The sequence below is a fragment of the Harpia harpyja genome, chromosome 11 (genome assembly GCF_026419915.1).
Source record: "Harpia harpyja isolate bHarHar1 chromosome 11, bHarHar1 primary haplotype, whole genome shotgun sequence".
In the NCBI taxonomy this organism is placed as follows: Eukaryota; Metazoa; Chordata; class Aves; order Accipitriformes; family Accipitridae; genus Harpia; species Harpia harpyja.
This window is the reverse complement of record NC_068950.1, coordinates 29,575,379-29,593,720: the sequence shown is the minus strand read 5'-3', so window position 1 is coordinate 29,593,720 and position 18,342 is coordinate 29,575,379. Positions and strand designations below refer to the sequence as shown.

Here is an 18,342-nt window from a genome sequence, read left to right as displayed (position 1 = left end):
TTTCAGCCTTCCAGCCCTGGAACGGCCCGCTCCCGAGCCATCCCACACGGCCGACAAGCGCACCTGCAGCCAGGTGGGACTCGCACAGCCTCTCGGGTCCCACAGGGGACCGACGCGGGCCTCGCCCCCTCCGCAGGGCACCGGCCCTTCCCCGGGAGCCGCCGCCGGCCTCGCCCGCATCCCCGGCCCCGGCGGAGCGCGGCAGCCCCCTGCCCCTCCCGGGCTCGGCGCGGCGCGGCCGGGCGCTGACTGACCGTGGCATCCCAAAGCCAAAACCTGGAGGCCGGGGACGCACCGCCCCGGCACCGCTTCGTGCTTTTAAAGAGAAGGCTCCAGCGTACCTGCCGGCCGGGTCGTGTCCCTGCCGCGAAGGTCCCGCTGCTCCCTGGCCTCCTGCCCACGCAGGCAGCGGGGCCGTGGGCTGCTGGCGCCGGCGGCCGTGGGAGCGCGGCGCCCGGAGCCCGCTGCCGGCCGGCCCGCCCCTCCCGCCCGGCGGGCTCCGCAGGGGGCAGGGCTGGGGGGTTCCGCCAGCCTCCATCAGCCCGCCCCAGCCTCGGGGCTGGGCTGGGCTGTGCCTGTCGCCTTCTGCTTCACATTGTCCTCCCGCCGCACGGGACTGATGGCTCTCTGCGCTATATGTACTTTCTGTGGGGTGGTAATGCCGCCTTCCGGAGCCATTAACTCGGGCTTCTGCATCGGGGCGGGGGGAGGTAACGCTTATGTTATCATCAGCTGTGTCCCATCTGTGATAAAAAACCCTTCGGGTCACAGAGTTGTAGTTATGAAGGGCAGACAGCGTGACAGTGAACTAAGTGGAACGACTGACACGTTTAAGTCATTCCACTTACATGCAGTTAAGCTACTGAAGTTATTAACTTCAGAGGAACGGTCTCCTGTCCTGGGTCTTGGCCCGTTTCTCCGCACTGCGGGAACGATCACCTTGGTGCTGCTGCCTGACGGGGGTAGTGCGCGGAGTAAAGCCCGGGTTATGATAACTGCATCCAGTCACCAGCTGCCTAACTCGTGCTGCAGGTACTCATGTGAGCACTGGTATAAAAAGAGAAGGTAAAATAAGGGCAAGGCAGAGCCAGGGAGACTAGCGGGCATTTTAAGAGAGGGACTTTCCTGGCTGCAGAGAGAGAAGTGGAAGACAGCAGAGGATCCCTCCTGCCTGCCATGAGGAGGGTGGATGGTCCCTGGAGTGCCACCAAGGACCAACATTGAGTGAGTGCTCCACAAACACAGAGGAAAAGACACTCCGGGGCTGCTGTGTTTTACATTGCAGCAAAGCAAACTAAATTATTTTTATGCATCAAAAATATGAAAGATGTGGCATACAAATCTTCATGTTACCAAATCGCATCGGATCACCTAAACCTCCGTCCTTCCCAGCACTGGGAACTGGAGACGCCCCCAGCACTGCCTGGCAGCTAATGGCGAGGAGATGCTGGGGCGGAGGGACCGTGGGTGGCTCGTCTGCAGAGGTAGCTGCCACCAGCGGCCGCCTACAGACCCCATCGTGCTCTGCTCCCCACTTACCCCAGGCGGCGACATGCCTTCCGCGCACAGCATGCCGGGACTTGTAGTTTTACCCAAACCGCCGCTGTCCCGCGAGGAACCCCCAATAGCAGCTCCCCCTCGCGGGGGCGGGTTCGAAAAGCAGAGCGCCGATTGCCTGTCGGAAGCGTCAATCCTGGCTCGCCCCGTTGCCCTGTCAACCGCGCGCCGCCAGGGACGCGGCGGGGCCGGGGCAGCGGTGCCGGGCAGGTAGGGGCAGGTAGGGGCGGCCGGGGGCGAAGGGGACCGGCAAGGCGAGGAAGCGGCCCCGCTGCGCAAGTGGCAACGGGTGAAAACCCACAGGCTTGAGAGCACGGGCAGCAGCCGACGGGGAATAAGCGTTGGGCCGGGCCGCGGCGCGGAGCCCGCGGCCTGCTCCGCGCGGCCGAGACCGCCTCAGCCGCCTCTTTCGCCGGCGGGCTGCGCGTCTTCCCCTGGCCTGTGGGAGGGGAAGGGCCCGGCGGGCCCCGGTGGGTGGCCGTGCCAAAGGCTGGAGGGGTGCTAGCGAGCGGAGCCGGGCGGCCGCAAAGCCCGCCCTCACGGCGGAGCGAAGCCTTCCCAGCCCCGCCGGCCGGACCCCTCTGCTTCTGCAAGTGACCTGCACATTCATCCCCCGTCCCCGCCTCAGCGCATGGTTTTGTCCCGGCAACGTAGCTCTCACGTTTAAAATACGAGATGATTATTTTTCCCGCCTTTGCTTAAAAAAAAGGAAAGAAATGGATAAAGACTTACCTAGTGTAAATCTTTACAATATAACAGTTCTGGTTCAAAAGTCATAACAAGGCAACATATGCTACTGTTCGCTTCCTGACAGAATCATGCTGTGACAACTTAGATATCATAATTAGTAACTACTGAGGTACTGACCAAATTGTTAATAAATTTTAATAACGCAGACCAGCTGTACTGGCTCACACCAGAAGTTCTGCCTCGGCCAGTAAGAGGCCTGGGCAAGACTATAGTAAAGCCATACTTCCACTCTTCGCACCCTTTTTTCTTGGATTGACGGTTTCCTTTCAATAGCCAGAGGTACTATCATCATTTTTGGTAATCCTCAATTTTTTGTCTGTCAACTTGCCCTGTTACTTTTTGAAATAGCGCACTTTTGGCAGCTATCCTGTCCACAGGCAGTATGCTCCGTAATTCAACTACCTATTGTGCAATGAAATACTTCTGTACTCCTTTTGTTTGTTTTCAGTCTGTCCCTTGGTAAGCTCATGTGATGCCAGCTACATCTTGTATTACGAAAGACCATGAATAATCATTCCCTGGTCACTTTCTCCAGGCCTCTCATGATTTTACTGACTTCTGTCATATCCTTGTCAGTCCTGTCTTTCCCAGGCTGAAGAGAGTCCTTGTTTATTCCTAGTACAAAGCACGTTCTGTATCTTCAATCACCCATGTTAGCCTCTTTTTTTACCTTTTCCAATTCTGTTCTATTCCTCTTTGAATGGAAGAAAGGAGAGAAACAGAATACAGTATTATCCAGTGTTTTAATGAAGTTTTCCATTTTGTTCTCCATGCCTTTCTTATTAATTCTTAACCTAAATTTACACGTATTGTACTTATCATCCCAGCGCCTGTAACTACCTCTCTACTGGTTTCTATCAGTAGGCCTAGTTTCAGGAGAAGTTGTACGTGTGAAATCAGGTACATTCAAATAGAACTATTCATATGCTGAAATGATTTGGCAGTTGCCAGAAATTCAGCTTTACTCCCTACAGCTTATGCAATGAAGGTGTGTCCAAATATGCACAAGCATTATTAACAATACAAACTTTAGGTGTTTGTATTATTTGCTCTTTGTATAGAGCAAGGTAGAATAAATTTAATTAAAGTGAACATTGTATATGAATTTCTGGAGAGATTGGTTCATTCTCAAGATGGTATTTTTAACAAGTTCCTAAATATTTACAGACAAATGTGATTTTTAGCTTGATAGTAACACAACACAAAAGCAAGTAGCACATGTTTTTGATAATTTCTTTGTAGCGCTTTTGTTAAATGGACGTGCACTCAATTCTTATGTCATTCCAAATTGTAGTAAATTACAGTCCTAAATTAGTACTGCACACAGGCTTGACCTTAAGTCATTCAGTTAGGCAACAAATAAATCATTCTGTGTCCTCAATTCAGACAGCATCTTTTGTAGTACTGACAGCTAATTAACTTTCCCCTTTTGCAGTACCTAGCAACTTGACGGATTTGTTTTATAACTGTAAATGTTTCAGTACATTAAACAATTAGGAGACCACTCTGATCTTATTTTTCTCTTGAGCCAAACGTGCAAAATATTACAGCCATCTGTAAATCAACTAGGCTACGAAATGCCAGAGTTGTCAAATATTTACTTGGGCTTTACCAATTAAATAATGTAACACTGTGTTCCACTTAAAAATTGCTGAAAAATTAGACTGAATATATTTAATGAAATTTTAATACCATAAATTACCTACTTTGAAAAAGTAAAACATATGGCAATGTTTATGACGATTGATTTTCAAGAGCTATTCTTTTTTGTAGGTTTTACACTCTTAATTTTTTCAAATTAGGTTAATTTAAAGGTAGTTTCTAACTTCCCAATCATAGAATCATGAATTTATATAAGCATTAATGGAAAGGCATAATACATTTGCATGTTTCTGGACAAATACACATCATAGAGTCCTTTCTAAATAAGCAATATAGAAATATCCCTAACAGGATAGGAACTAACCACAGATTAAAGAAATTATTGGTTTTGTCATATTTTCAGACAGTTCTCTAATACAAACACCAATTTTTTCATGGTTTTCTTGATAGGATTTGGTACTTTGTGTAAAAACTTAGGGAGTGGAAAAAACCAAACCCCTGAAGTAAGAGGTAATTTCTGAAAATACTAGCTTTTATCTTACACATTAAGAACCATCAGGATTTTTGTTCCTTTCTTTCTTTTTTGGAAGCGGTGGGGTGCAAAAGATTGCTCTTCAGTACCTGTTTTAAAGTTCTCAGTGCATATTGGTTTCCTGCAGGGAGCACCTGGGGGTTAGTAGCATAATCCTAGGTAAAAAAACAACTTTGCATACATACTTTGTAAATGGCTATGGGCTTGATTATGCTTCCAGATAAGTTTTTAGAAGTTCTGCCTTTGCTTTCTTTGGAGGCCTTACATGTTTCCTAACCACTGACAACCATACGCCCACAGGATGACAAATGGGCAGAGGTGATATGGTATCAGGGATATTGTAAAAGGACATAATTACTTTGTACTTTTCTATATGTTTTCGAGCTGGTGAGGTTCTATGCATCACAGATGGACCCACGAACAGTCCTATTGATTGCTGAATTCATTTGCAACCTCTAAACAGGGATACTTTTTGTATTAACATATGCATATACATACACTCAGCCACCAACACTGCCTTCACCAGCGCTGCTGTTATCTGTATAGAGCTGTGTGTACCTCTAGACCTGCTTCTTTCAGTAAAGGAGGAGGAACTGCATTACTGGGAAACAATTTTCAAAAGTTTTAACTGTTTTTATAGGCATAATATACTTGAAGTCAGTCAAAAGAAAAGGGATGTTTTTACTTGCAAGTTACTGTACTAAACATAGGCATGTGACTTATCTCAGCCCTCTCAGTGTTTCCTCTACTCATGTGACTTAGGGTTTAGGTTACTCAGAAGAAAGAACTCAAAACTTCCAAACTGGCTTTGTTTCAGTGTATAATTAGGAAATAGTGAAGTAAGACAATATGACTGTAATATATATGAGATGGTTCATATTGTCCTTCAACTAATTTCTAAAACAGCTGGCCTCTCCTCCTATCCTGGAGGGCTATCTCTTTTATGCAGAGGCATCAGGGTTCATTTCAAATTAGAGTAGTCACAGAATTAATTTATAAAATGGGTGACAATTTTTTTTTACATAAAATATACAAGGAGATGGATAATAAACAGCTTTGTGCTTTTTTTTTTTTTAAATAAGGGAAAATTAGCCTCTTTTCACCATCTGAATTGACATGCGCTCTAGGTCAGGTAGCCCTAAGTGTTTCAGAACTATAAACTTAGCATATTGTTCAGTGTAGAGGCTCCTTTGAAAGGTTATAAATGGGAAAATATATTGAATGTTAGACATAAATATATTGTCAATGTTTGTAGTCCTGTATTTGACAAAAAGACTGTGAGAACGAGGGCAGAAAAAACTCCTAACTTTCTCCTTACATTCATTATACATGACTTGTGGAGTTTTTTTAATCTTCCAAAAACATCATCCCTTGCAAGGCAAAAGTTTCAGAATTCTGCAACACTAATCTGCTTTGCATTGGTATTATCATTACTTTTTGGAAAAAGCAGAAGATTAAATTGCTACAGTTCTTCAGATGGATTATTGAAGGGGACTGTATTTGCCATAATGATTGAACAACAGAGAAATGCACTAACATCCCATGGATGCAGCTTGTCACCTGTCATCTGCAAGATCCAGTATGATAGGGAAAAGAGCCTGAGGATTTATAGAGTATATTCTTCTATTTTGACTAGAGTGAAAAAGAAAAATGCATAACTGTAATAAGAGTGTCAGACTCTGCTCCCATTAAAGTTAATGACAAAATTTACCTTGAATTCATGGGAAGTTAACATAGATCCCAAACCCAAGCTATAGTCCATGACCTATATTTTGCCATCAGTGGCCACCTCCCAAACTAGAATTCAGATTGGAAGGTAAAATTATAGTGCTTGCTTCTGGAGTATTTGAGAACTGTGTTACAAAACAGAAAAACACTGTTTCTCGGTCTGGGAATGAAAGACCATCCCAAAGCCAGGATGACCACAGAAATTGCAAATGCACAGGCCACAGCATGTTTGTTTCAATGCTCACACTATATTAGGCCTTTCATTGGGAAAGTCTCAAGATAGAACACTTATTTTATAAACTCACCTTTTCACCTTAAGCCTCTTGACAGTAAACACACTGTTCGCATGTGCAGGCAGACAGGCTGTAGCTGCTGTAAGAGTTCATCAGAAATAGTTAGGTCATGACACAGTTCTTGAAGGTGCCATCTTTTGCTGTCCTGTAAGTGCATCTGCTTTCCTCTTAGTGTTAAAATTATAACAGCATCAGAATACTGGAGGTGCTTTGTAGACATTTAAAAAATGGTTCCTCTCCCAGTCAGCTTACAGTCTTAAAAAAAAGTGGGAACATGGAGGAGGAAGGAAGGACGCAAACAGAGAGTCCCATTGTCCTTATCCCAGCTGAACGCCTCTAGCTGTTTAATAATAACATCAAACAATTTTCAATACTTATAATAGAATGTGGACCATCCCGATTTAGTTGTTCTATGGGCTGCTATGTGTGTACCTTCCACATGATGGTGCTGTGCGGTCTGTACAATGGGCAGGCTGTACTGCATTTCCTTCTTTGCAATGGAACTGAGCCTTTTCTACGCTGCTGTTCTCAGCCTTATTCTAGATATTGGGAAGAAGGAAAGTAAATGAAACAAGAGTAGCCTTCTATACAGCATCGTCGCCAGCTGTGTGGTTGCTATATGTAATTATGCATACATCTTCTTTCCAAGTTTGTTCCCCACAGAGCTACACTGAAAAATTAACTGGAAATAGAAAAAAACACAGAAATACTTTGTGCAGCTGAGTAATGATGTACACTTAAGGACATTGGGACAAATATTTATAACTGGAGAATTTTCATCTGTGCTCTTCCCACTGTAGCTCAGGGTAAGAGAAACCCCTCTCCTAATTTAACCTTTCACTGTTTTGGATAATCAGTTTCCATACTTAATCACCCTGGACAGAAGAAGTATTTCCATCTATTACATATCATACCAAAATACAGTTTATGATTTAAAATTATGGAACACACCTTTGGCTGCAGATGAAAATAATACTGTAACGATAAACTACATAAAATCATGGACCAAATTTTCACTCATAGATGGTGCATTCCATTGTCTGTTTAAAGTTTATTGATGGTATGTATTTTTCTCTAGAGAAATCTGAAAAAATGTCAGAAAATCTCATATCCGGCAAGACCTCCTTGAAAGGTCCAAAAACCTCAGCAAAGAAACAGAAAGGTGAAAACAAAGCTAAAGAATCCTCAAAAGGAAAACGAACACAGCTTGGTATGTAAGGTACAGGAGCAATGAAACAAGCAGTAATCTGGTCTCACATGACAGCTACCTTAATTATTTTGGGCCCACACATTTAAGTAAACATGCAATAAATTAGAATATGCTATTTTATATAAATGAGAGATCTACAATTACTGATTATGGTTTTGTAACCAGTATAAGGAACATCAAAAAGCTACATTGCAGTATTTATGCTTTGTCTTAGTAGTTTTGATTTAATGGTTTGTGGTGTTATAATAACACTATTGAATAGGAAATTGGGAGGCTTAATATATATTAAGTGGGGAGATTCACAAAAGCTAACAGCCCAGGGAGAGAGCGTCAGGCAGAGAGTTGCCCCCAGAAGCAGGAGTTCGGGTGCTCAGGATCACACTGTAAAGGTACAGTAATAGAGCTTGAAAATATACGAAAGTCTCACAATTTAATTTTGCAGTGCATTTTATTGCATTTTTTCTGAGATGTGCTGAGATACTATCTCACTTGTGTCATTTATAAAGTATAATTAAAGTATAGTTAATGAAGGGTAAGGCTAATGAGCCTTTGCTATATACAAATATTTTTTCCAGTGATTCATGCACATTCTCAGAAAATGTGGGAACGTACTTTTGCTTGGGTTTTATTTGTTTTGTTTCAGAGATTTTTTTTTTTCTGCCATGACAGCCACCTTCCTGAAGTTGCTTTCACCTTTTAATCACCTTTTCCCTCCCAGCTGATTAATAGCTGTAGTGCTGCAGAGAATATTCTGCACATCAGTGCTAATCTGTTCCTGTCCTACCTCGTTGTGAGGCTTGCAGACCCTCTCTCAGGAGCTGAAGAAAGCCTGGCTCCTGCAGCACCCTGCCACCCAGAGCAAGCCTGCCCATCTCACCACTGTCAGAGGGGACTAAGGTCTGCTCCTACCTGCACACCTGCCAGTTCTGCTACTGTCTGACGTTAGCGAGCCTTGCCCATTTATCTCCTCTTCACACGACACGATTTGCCTGGTAACTGCCCCAAGCAGGTGCTATCAGATAGCAGTCAGTGCAGTTTTCAACCCTGGGAATGGCAGTGTGCACAAGATGACAGATTTCGTATGGCTTCTCTCTTATGCAGACCACCTGCTCAAAATAAAAATGAGGTTTAGATCTCCATAGTTCCAGAATATGCTAACATCTCCTTAAGATACGGATCTATTTTAAAAGGCTTCACTCATTTCTGATGTTAAATTTGAACTGAATAGAAATTATTGTTTCCTCTTCACAGTTTAGTTTTAAATATAGAGAGATATTTTAAATATTGCCGTAACAAGGACAGGACTGTGTATTTATAGTTACTTTGTTAGGAAGAAAAATTACTGATAACATCATGTCATTATATTTCAGGTAAAAAAGACGAAGTTGATCTTTCTATGGCTGGTATAGGTAAGTGCTACGATGACTGGGCTTTAAAGTAATAGTTTTGGAATACTTTAAGAATTTTGAAGCTTCAGTGTTACTAATGCCAGGGAATGAAAAGGAAATATTTTTTATGAATGAGAAAAATTAGAAACTATAAAGAGATGCAGCTATTACAGTAGTGATTACAGTACCACTCTCTGAGTAGCAGGCAGTGCAGCAAGGAATGCTGAAACAGGCATGGCTTTGTTTTTATCTTGGGTTGAGAGAAGCCTGGGATCAGGGGAAATAAAAAGCATCACAACAGAATTATAGGGTGCAAAATGTTTGCATTTAATAATAGTTAAGCAATTGAAAGAAAAACTTGAAATATTTTTATCGTTTTTTAATCTTTGATCTTTGTCAAATCATTATTAAATCTGGTGAGAAGATGATTTTAGCGTATCACTTGTGGTTTTTAATCACAGATATCAGTAGACATTGATTAACATCTTTTGCTTTGTAGGGGAAAAAAAATCTGCCATTTAAAAGTCACAAGGTATCAAGCATTTCTTTTGGCTTATGTGCAAGAAAAGTGCAGTTTTAAGTGTGGCCATAGTTAAGAGCTAAAATACAGAATTATTTGAATTGAAATATATTCTTTTTTCTTAAACACCAAATAATTTTTTAATGTTTTTTCACATTTCTGGTTGGATTTTTCTTCAGACCTGATTTGTGCAATTCTTCCTCAGATAGAACTTAAATTGATCTCAATGTAAAATTTATCTACGGTTTACAGGAACAGCCCAAAGGGTTATCTTCTTAATTGGCTTTTAACAGTATGGCTTTTATTGCTAAAAGCTAAAACAATGTGGCGAAGTAGGAATATACAAACTAGGTAATTTTTAAAGAAATCATAAATCACTTGTCTTCCTATATAATCCTATCAGCACACAGGTGGAAGTGAAAATTGCACTCTGATTAGCATCACCGAAATGGCTAAGCTGCAATTAATGAAAATGGACAGTAAGTGATCCCTCAGATGTATTTTCGGTGATCCTGGAGATACTTAGTTTTGTCAGTAAGAGAGAATTTTACCTCCACCTAGTGGCAAATAATGTTAGAGCCATAATATCGAAGCTATTGCTAGAAACCTGTTGCTAAAAGCGGGAAAATAATGCTACTATATGCAGACACTGTCCGTGCGTGGTACCTCCTTAGCGTAAGACCTGCAAGTGTTCTTTACTTCTCTTAGAGCTTCTTGGTCCTTTGTGAAGTTCTCATAGCACTAAGAGCTGTTGACTGTTACAAATGATATAATTTACTATCAGAAAAAAAATGTGAAGCCTCTGGTTAGATGCTACATACTTTTTACTCGAAAAGAACATTCAGTAAAAATGTTCATAATAGTAAGAATTCCAGTATCAGCTCCTTATGTTATACTATAGAACCTATAATCTATAATATAGATTCTATAGTATAGAATCTGTTACAGTATGGCATTCTATACTATAAAATTTTAGTCCTTTAGACTAAAAGATGTCCATATTTTAATTCTGATCATTACTTTGTTTTTAACTTGGACTTATAGCAATAGAGCATTGAAGAAAATACACTCAGACTATCTGTCCTACTCTGCTCTCTCTCGTAGTGATGTCTATTGTAATTTTGCTTAACTTTAATGCATGCTTGTATTGTTTCATTTGACACTGAAACCTACATCTCTCTGAAATGATTTTTTTAGCATTAGCATTTGTGGACAGGGCTATATGCACAATTCCGCATTTTAAAAAATAACATCATACAAGCTTCCTGAATAAACAACAGTTGCTCCTGATTAGGATTTTTGATGTATCAAAAAACTGATTAGGATTTTTGATGTATCAAAAAAAAAATCTAATTGGTCGGGTTTACTTTAATTTATTTGAGCCATGGGAATAATATTCTGAAAAAATTTCACATAAGAATCAGCAAATTACATTTATAAATTTTCTGTAGGTTCTAGCCATCCTAATTGCACTAGCCACATAAACAACTCTGAGGACTGAGATATGTACAAATTTCTTGTTCCTTTGCTCTCCTGTCCATTCTGTCCTGTGAGCCAGCTGTGTACGGCAGAGGATGGAAATTGCATTCTGTTTTGGTGTGCAACTCTAGGTTTCTATCCTCTTTCTATCCTATGAAATTTAAAAGGAGGTCTAATTTTTTTTGCTCCAATATATTGAAATGTCAAGTATATCTGTAGTGTTGCAGTTTGTACTAGGGTTTGAGTCTGCTTCCTAATGATACCATGCCCTTGGCTAGGGTGACCTGGGAGTCCTGCAGATCAACTTTTGCAGTGCCTTAAAAGGATTAAATGTTTCAAATCACCCTAGAATAACACTTTTTCTGAGCCTGGTCTTATAGCCAAATTGATAAGCAAAAGAAGAATCTAGGTCTTGGCCTCATTAGCTACAGAGGGTAGATGTCGAAATGGCAAGCAGAGGGACTGCGAAAGATAAACAAGACCTGACTTGGTCTGGTGGTACCAACAGTGAGTTTGGACCAGATGACTTTCAGAGGTCTTTCCCAGTCAAAATCCCTATGACTTTTTATTTTTTGGAAGCATCCACACAGAAATCCTGGAAATCTCTGAGATATCAAAAAGGAAAGTCATGCAATATTGACTACAACTTGTGAAGAAAGTGAATTAATGGACTGTGCATGCTACAAATAGATTGTGTGTGCTACAAAATGACTAGTGAACGCTAAGTAAATCATACTTGGTATAGTGCAGGGTGTACCCAGAAGCACCACGCATGTCAGTAATTTTAGTGAATGACTATAGCAGAGCAGATGCAGTGGAAGAGCAGCACTGAAAGATTTTAAAGGATAAATGTCAGATTCATCAAACATTATGTATTATGCGATAGGCTTATGCAGAGATTTAGCTTCCCGAATGATAGAGATTAAGGACGATTTATCATTTTGTCAGTCCTTGTTGGCTTAGGTTAGAGATGGCTTCTCAAAACATGCTGAGCCAGCTGGTCAATATAATAATTTTAAATATATCAACTTCAATTTAAGGCATACACAAAGAGAAAAATACCACAGGTGCTGGGAATTAAGATAAAATATTAAATAACTCAAACTAAGAAAGGAGAATAAAACAAAGATTATAGAAAGTATCAGCTATTATCACAAAAGGCAGCCCATTTAAGTTCATAAAAATCCCATGTATACATGTCCCCAAATCTTTTACACTTTCCAGTTTATCAAAAAGATGAACATTCAAAGTGAACATCTGCTAGCTTTCTCAGACAAAAGTATAGCGGCCTTCATGAAGAATGCTCTTACTATGGCAGCTGCGACATAGAGCAGCAGTCTCCTAGGATGGCAGTATTGCAAAGGAAGAAAAGAGTCTCTTAGGCAGCAGGATTCGACTAGCTGGGCCTATAGAGATCTCAATCACTTAGAGCTGTTAGGTAAGCTGGAAGGCAGAACATGTAATATGGGAAGGACCAGTGTTATGTATATACAGCTGACACACACTTAACAAGACGCACTGTATATTATCTTCAGATTGTTTGCAAAGCGCAGTTGATGGGTCACCTAACTGCACTGAGCCTCACTAAAACCAGCGAAGACAACAGTGCCGGAACTAGGATAAGAAATAGCTTGTTCTAAATTAATAAGAATGAACCTAACAGAGGTCATGTGTGTAGAAAACAACAGCTGTATATTCTCCAGCAAAGCTGAAAATAAGTATCTGGCTTGAATCTTAGTGACCTTGCTTTAGTCTCACTTGCTTAGTGAGAAATAAACTCAACTGCACTCTGAACTCAATGAGAGGAAGACTAAAGTCCAAAATCAGAAAAGCATCCTCATTTGGGAGGGTATTGAAGCCTCATCTAGATTAAACATGGCTTAACATGGCACCGCTCTACAGGGAAGGACTAGAGTGTATTTATTCAAGGGGTCTCTTAAATCAGAGCTATGTACTTGTGTCCTTAATGTATTAAAAACAGCTCATTAATGACTCTTCACTAAAGCTCTTAATCACCTGTTGATCGAGAGGAAAACCCCCCTCATATGAAGAATAACATATTCATTAAGTGGGAAGTGTTAGGTAGAGTCTTTTCCAAGATTAACAAAATGTAATATAATTTGTATTCCATGCTTTCCAAAAAAAACTAAGCTGAGGGATTCAAAGGCATTCTGCTAGGAAACAGAAAAGACACAGAATTATTACAGTATATCTTTATGTTTAAACAACACTCTGAATTTGTTTATCAAGCAATTTTGCTTTCTTTTATAGGCCACCCAGAAATCTTTCCTTTAGTTTTCACTACAAAGACTCAAGAGATTTTTAATTGCCGAGCTGATGAAGATGTCACAGAAGAAAATTGTTTCAAACTTATTAAAAAAGAGGACATCATTCAGGACTTGAAAACAAGAGCTACTATTTCTGATTTCCACCCTATCAAAAAAGTTGTCCTAGTATGTAGTTTATTTCATTCTCACTTTAAGACTTCATGCTCTCAGAGTATACATTCTTTTAATGATAAGGTCTGTCCTTGTTTGACTCTGTGTAAATACATTAATGCTGTAATATCCAACGGCTATAGGTCATGGACCACTGTCAACTCAAAGTTTCTCATGGCTCACCATGCACATTTGGTTTTTTAACTACTTTAGATTGAAAATATGCTAAAAGTTACATAAATATTATTGGTCTTGATTCTGTGAACTGGCAGAGCTTCACATATTTTGGCTTCTCCTAATTCATGGCCTATTTATCAAGAATCATTAAAACTATTTCTTTTCTCTTTAATTCTCTGTATGAAAAGATTAGTTTTGTCCCAGTCATATTTTTATTACAAAATAAAATCCATCTGTTCTCTTCAATTAGCACATGAAATTCTGTGTTAAGACCACAAGATTAACCAGATACTGAATTTACGCTAGTGGTAGCTTTGCCAGTCACAGGCTCATGTCTGTTTTGTATGCTATTTGCTTTCAGTTTTCCACTAATTGTTTTAATTAAAATAGGAATATCCAGGGGAAGAACTTTTGGTAGTTTTTGACGCAAAGTTCCAGTATGGACAGAACTTTTACTTTGTTGCTTCTGAGGAAGCCAAGGAAAACCTTCTGAAGGTAAGAAAATCCAAGTATACCACAGCATTGTTCTATCTATTAATATTTCAGAATCTTGTCTCAAACATATACTTCTGGAATGGTATTGTATTCATTAACATCTGGCATGCACTTGGCATGCCAGAGTGTTTCTCTAAAGCTAAATCTGACCATGGAAAAATACACGTATCACTGTAAAAATATCTTTTACACTGAGAAAGACTGAATTAAATTTTTGTATTTTACTTCAGAGGGCCAGTATAACCCCCATTGCTGCATTTTTACCATAAGCGTTAATTTCCTCTGCCATGACCCAGGTTTCTAAGTAAGACATAAAAATAAAAGATTATAATATATTGGGCATCTTCAAAGAAATGTGATACCTATTTTTCACCATATGTATGCATATATTCTTCAAATCATACTTTAAAATATTCTTGAGTTCTCAATAACTCTAGATACATAGAAGATTTCCCCTTGTGCATTGCATCATAGGAGAAGGTTTATGGGTAGATTATATAATTTTTCAACATCAGTTTGTCACCCAGCATCAAGAGAAGTAACAATTAATAGAAAAGCAAATTGCAATTCCAGGCAGGAGGGCCCAATGTAGAAAATCACTATAAATTCCTTTTATATAACAGTGATTTGCTTTCAAGACAACAGTCTCTCTTTAGTGGTTAAATATTAAATATGTAACATTTATTGGAAAATTCTAATGCACAAATGAATGAACAGGACCTAACCCAATCATACCCAGGGGCACAGTATAGCCAGACTTACTGCATTGAGACAAAAGTAAAGAATGTGTGACTAAAGACTGAAAACTGGGTTTCTAGTGCATACTTACATTTCAGTAACAAATTTTTGAAAAAGTACCATTTCTCACTGATGTCACAGCCTCCAGAAACTGCAGAAGAAAAAGAAGGAGAAAAAGAAGAAGAAAATAGAGAGGAAACTCTGGAAATCCATCCTTATAAGCCTCCTGTCCACAAACCTTGGGTTTCTCTTGGCAGTGAAAAGGAAGTTGAAGAAGAATCTGTTAAAGACACTGTTACAAAGGTCAGAATCAACAGATGTTAGTCAATCAAATAAATATAATAAAACCCCAAATTTATTTTAAGTTCCTTAAAAAAAAAAAGTCAGGAAACTGCAAGTTGCAATCCTAGTTTTGCTTGGGGTCTTTCAAGAAAAAAAAAAAGAGAAATAGAGAAATAGCTCGACTTTTAACAAAAAATGAAAGTGCTGCAGGAACTTTTTTTTTTTTTTACAACTCTGTTCTCTTTAAATCCTGCAAATAAGGTATGTAAGATTGCATTGGACATACTTTTTAAGCTGTAAGTTCAAAAGTCCTCATCATCTTTGGTCATTAGCATCTCTGCCACTTTTTGCTCAATTTACTATCTGGCCAGATTGCAAGTTGAGTCATTGTAATTATATTCCACGGACCTAGTTCTGTTTCCCTGGAGCCCAGTGAACTCTGTTTCATTATATGGATGGCATTTAAGTAGCATGCAACACTTTTAAGGGCTCTCTACCTCGGAATAAATGTTACCAACTACAGGTATTACAAGCTAACTTTACAGAAGGGCATATTTGATTAACTACACCTACAAATTATACTGAGAAAATTATACATCCAAAAAGTAGATCCACTCACAGCTGTCGCCTAAGTTGTGATGTGTGCGGCATCTCCAAGCATTTAACTGTCCATGAGTGATTTTTACTCAATACCTAAATCCCTGTTCAGGGAAGACTGGCTAAGTTTTGATAGTTCTCAGCAACTGGACATCTTGCTTATACTTAAAAAGATGTCTGATTGTTCTAAAGCTAATTCACAGTCACTAAATTTAACCCACATTCGCAGTCCAAGTATTCTGTATTCTACCTTGCTGGCAAGGTCCACTCAGAAGTATTCTCAGCCTACATCCTTTCCAGTTCTGTGGGAGGTGCTGGGAAAACGTACCTGCCTATGAATCCAAGACAAAGCAATACCTCTCTACTGCCTGAAATCAAGTGCCTACCTCTCTTTATGGGTAGAAGTCAAGCTGCATCCCTTCCTCCTCCCTAGTTCTCACTATAAGGAAACTCCTCACACAAATTTTTGTGGATCCTCCTTGGGGTACTTTTCTCTCCCTAGGCAATGCAAGGGAAGATGAAATACCTCACCCAAAGTTGAGAACTGCACTAAGAGGGAAGGGGTGAAAAGTTAGGTCTTGGAGTCCAATGCAGTATGACCTCCTGCAAATCAATCCTTTAATTAAAGGTGCAGTTTTGATATTGCATGAATTAGAAAATGTAATTCTCTTATCCTACTAGCAATAATCCAAACCGTTACCTAAAGGCAACTTCTTGTCTTAGAAATACAAACCTATCTTCTATTACATATGTAGGTTATTTATATAAGCACTTTAGAATTTCAAAATGTAGAAATATATGTAAACTCAGCACAGACATCATCAACAGAACTAATTCTACAATTATATGAGTGTTGCCATTTTACAGAACAAACTTTCCAAAAACTTTCTCCCCGCTAACTACAGAAATATCTCTTTTCCAGATTAAGTATATGATTTCTCGAGTACGCAAGAAGTTCGGTGCACCAATTACATTTACTGATAAGAATGCTTCACATGTAAAAGACAGTTATTTTGAATGCACGTCCTATCAAGACAAAACTTTCAGTATTAAAATACTTGAAAAAGATGTGGGCATACAAATGGTTCCAAAAGTAAGAGAAGCTAGTACTCAGACAAAATGGTAAGTGTGAGAAAATATTTATCAGCTTATTAAGCTACACACTGTCTCTGATCTCAGCTAAAGTTATGTAAATTAACCCTTCTGGAGTTACTCAGTTACAAACTGATTAAGAGAACAGAATTGGATGCTCTGTTTGCATCTTTGTCCTTTCACTCTTTTCCAAAGAGTTTCTAGAAAAACTGAATATACTTAGCTTTTAATTTTACACATTACATGGGTTTCTGTCTTTGAAATTGTTTCTATACTTACTCACATTCAATTTTATTCCAATTGGTTAGGACCTATCCAAAAAATGCAGCCACACAGTATTTTCCTAGACAGTTGTCAAATGAAGAAAAAGAAGAGAGCCTGTCATCTGAGAAGCTGAAAGAATTTCTTACATCAGTACATTTAAGGTAAAATTACTGCAGCAATACATGTTAAAGGCTACCTGAAATAATACAGAATACAAGCAAGAACTCTTGTCTGAGTGGACCATTGGTCTGGTCAAATACTGATTTTTTTTTTGTTTATATATACTTTTGGGGGTTTGTGCTGGTTTTGGCTGGGATAGAGTTAATTTCCTTCAGAGTAGCTGGTATGGGGCTGTATTTTGGATTTGTGCTGGAAACAGTGTTGATAACCCAGGGATGTTTTAGTGACTGCTGAGCAGTGCTTGCACAGAGTCAAGGCCTTTTCTGCTTCTCACACCGCCCCACCAGTGAGTAGGCTGGGGGTGCACAAGAAGTTGGGAGGGGACACAGCTGGGACAGCTGACCCCGACTGACCAAAGGGATATTCCAGACCATATGATGTCATGCTCAGCATATACAGCTGGGGGAAGAAGAAGGGAGGGGGGGAAGTTTGTCTTCCCGAGTGACCGTCACACGTGATGGAGCCCTGCTTTCCTGGGGATGGCTGAACACCTGCCTGCCAATGGGAAGTGGTGAATGAATTCCCTATTTTGCTTTGCTTGCATGCGCAGCTTTTGCTTTCCCTATTAAACTGACTTTATCTCAACCCATGAGTTTTCTCACTTCTACCCTTCTGATTCTCTCCCCCATCCCACTGCGGGAGAAGGGAGTGAGTGAGCAGCTGTGTGGTGCTTAGTTGCTGGCTGGGGTTAAACCACAACAGTTTTGGATTTTCTCTTGCTTATTATTTTAATACTAACAAATAATATTAATATTTGTTTCTACAAAAATTAGCACGAAGTCTATGCCATGAATGTTGGTTTAAATAGATATTAGAACTGTTAAAGTTGATAGCAATACATCTTTTCGAACAAGCTGCAAAGCTGAGCTTTCAAACACTGCTCACTAAAGCAGAGGCTTATGCAGAAGAGCAAAGGTGCTGTCCTATAGCCCTTAGTCATGGGACAAGTCCCACTTACAGACATCTTTTGCACAAGAATTGGACAATTGCACTGTACTTGATCCACAGAGAACTAGAGTT

At 40.0% G+C, this 18,342-nt stretch overlaps 2 protein-coding genes across 10 annotated transcripts in view; one reads left to right on the top strand and one right to left on the bottom strand.

Moving 5' to 3' along the window:
• Positions 1 to 18,342, bottom strand: part of MCOLN3 (mucolipin TRP cation channel 3) — a 52,220-nt gene that overhangs the window by 16,153 nt on the left and 17,725 nt on the right. For 2 of the 4 annotated variants that reach the window (XR_008237277.1, XM_052802150.1), the window contains exon 1: positions 342 to 475. The gene's annotated coding sequence lies outside the window, so the exon portion shown is untranslated. Of the gene's footprint in view, positions 1 to 341; positions 476 to 6,474; positions 6,718 to 8,581; positions 8,801 to 18,342 lie in introns of those variants that run through there. The other 2 variants (XM_052802151.1, XM_052802153.1) reach the window with 2 other exon arrangements.
• The window catches only part of DNAI3 (dynein axonemal intermediate chain 3), a 31,956-nt gene continuing 15,337 nt past the window's right edge, over positions 1,724 to 18,342 (top strand). Inside the window, exons 1-9 of one of the 6 annotated variants that reach the window (XM_052802147.1) lie at positions 1,724 to 1,767; positions 7,112 to 7,268; positions 7,541 to 7,672; positions 9,043 to 9,081; positions 13,331 to 13,512; positions 14,065 to 14,169; positions 15,049 to 15,210; positions 16,709 to 16,908; positions 17,187 to 17,303. In XM_052802147.1, coding sequence (XP_052658107.1) covers positions 7,555 to 7,672; positions 9,043 to 9,081; positions 13,331 to 13,512; positions 14,065 to 14,169; positions 15,049 to 15,210; positions 16,709 to 16,908; positions 17,187 to 17,303 — 923 coding nt within the window. In that variant the 5' untranslated portion in view covers positions 1,724 to 1,767; positions 7,112 to 7,268; positions 7,541 to 7,554. Of the gene's footprint in view, positions 1,768 to 4,043; positions 4,420 to 6,778; positions 7,269 to 7,524; positions 7,673 to 8,223; positions 8,570 to 9,042; positions 9,082 to 13,330; positions 13,513 to 14,064; positions 14,170 to 15,048; positions 15,211 to 16,708; positions 16,909 to 17,186; positions 17,304 to 18,342 lie in introns of those variants that run through there. The other 5 variants (XM_052802148.1, XM_052802144.1, XM_052802146.1 and 2 more) reach the window with 5 other exon arrangements.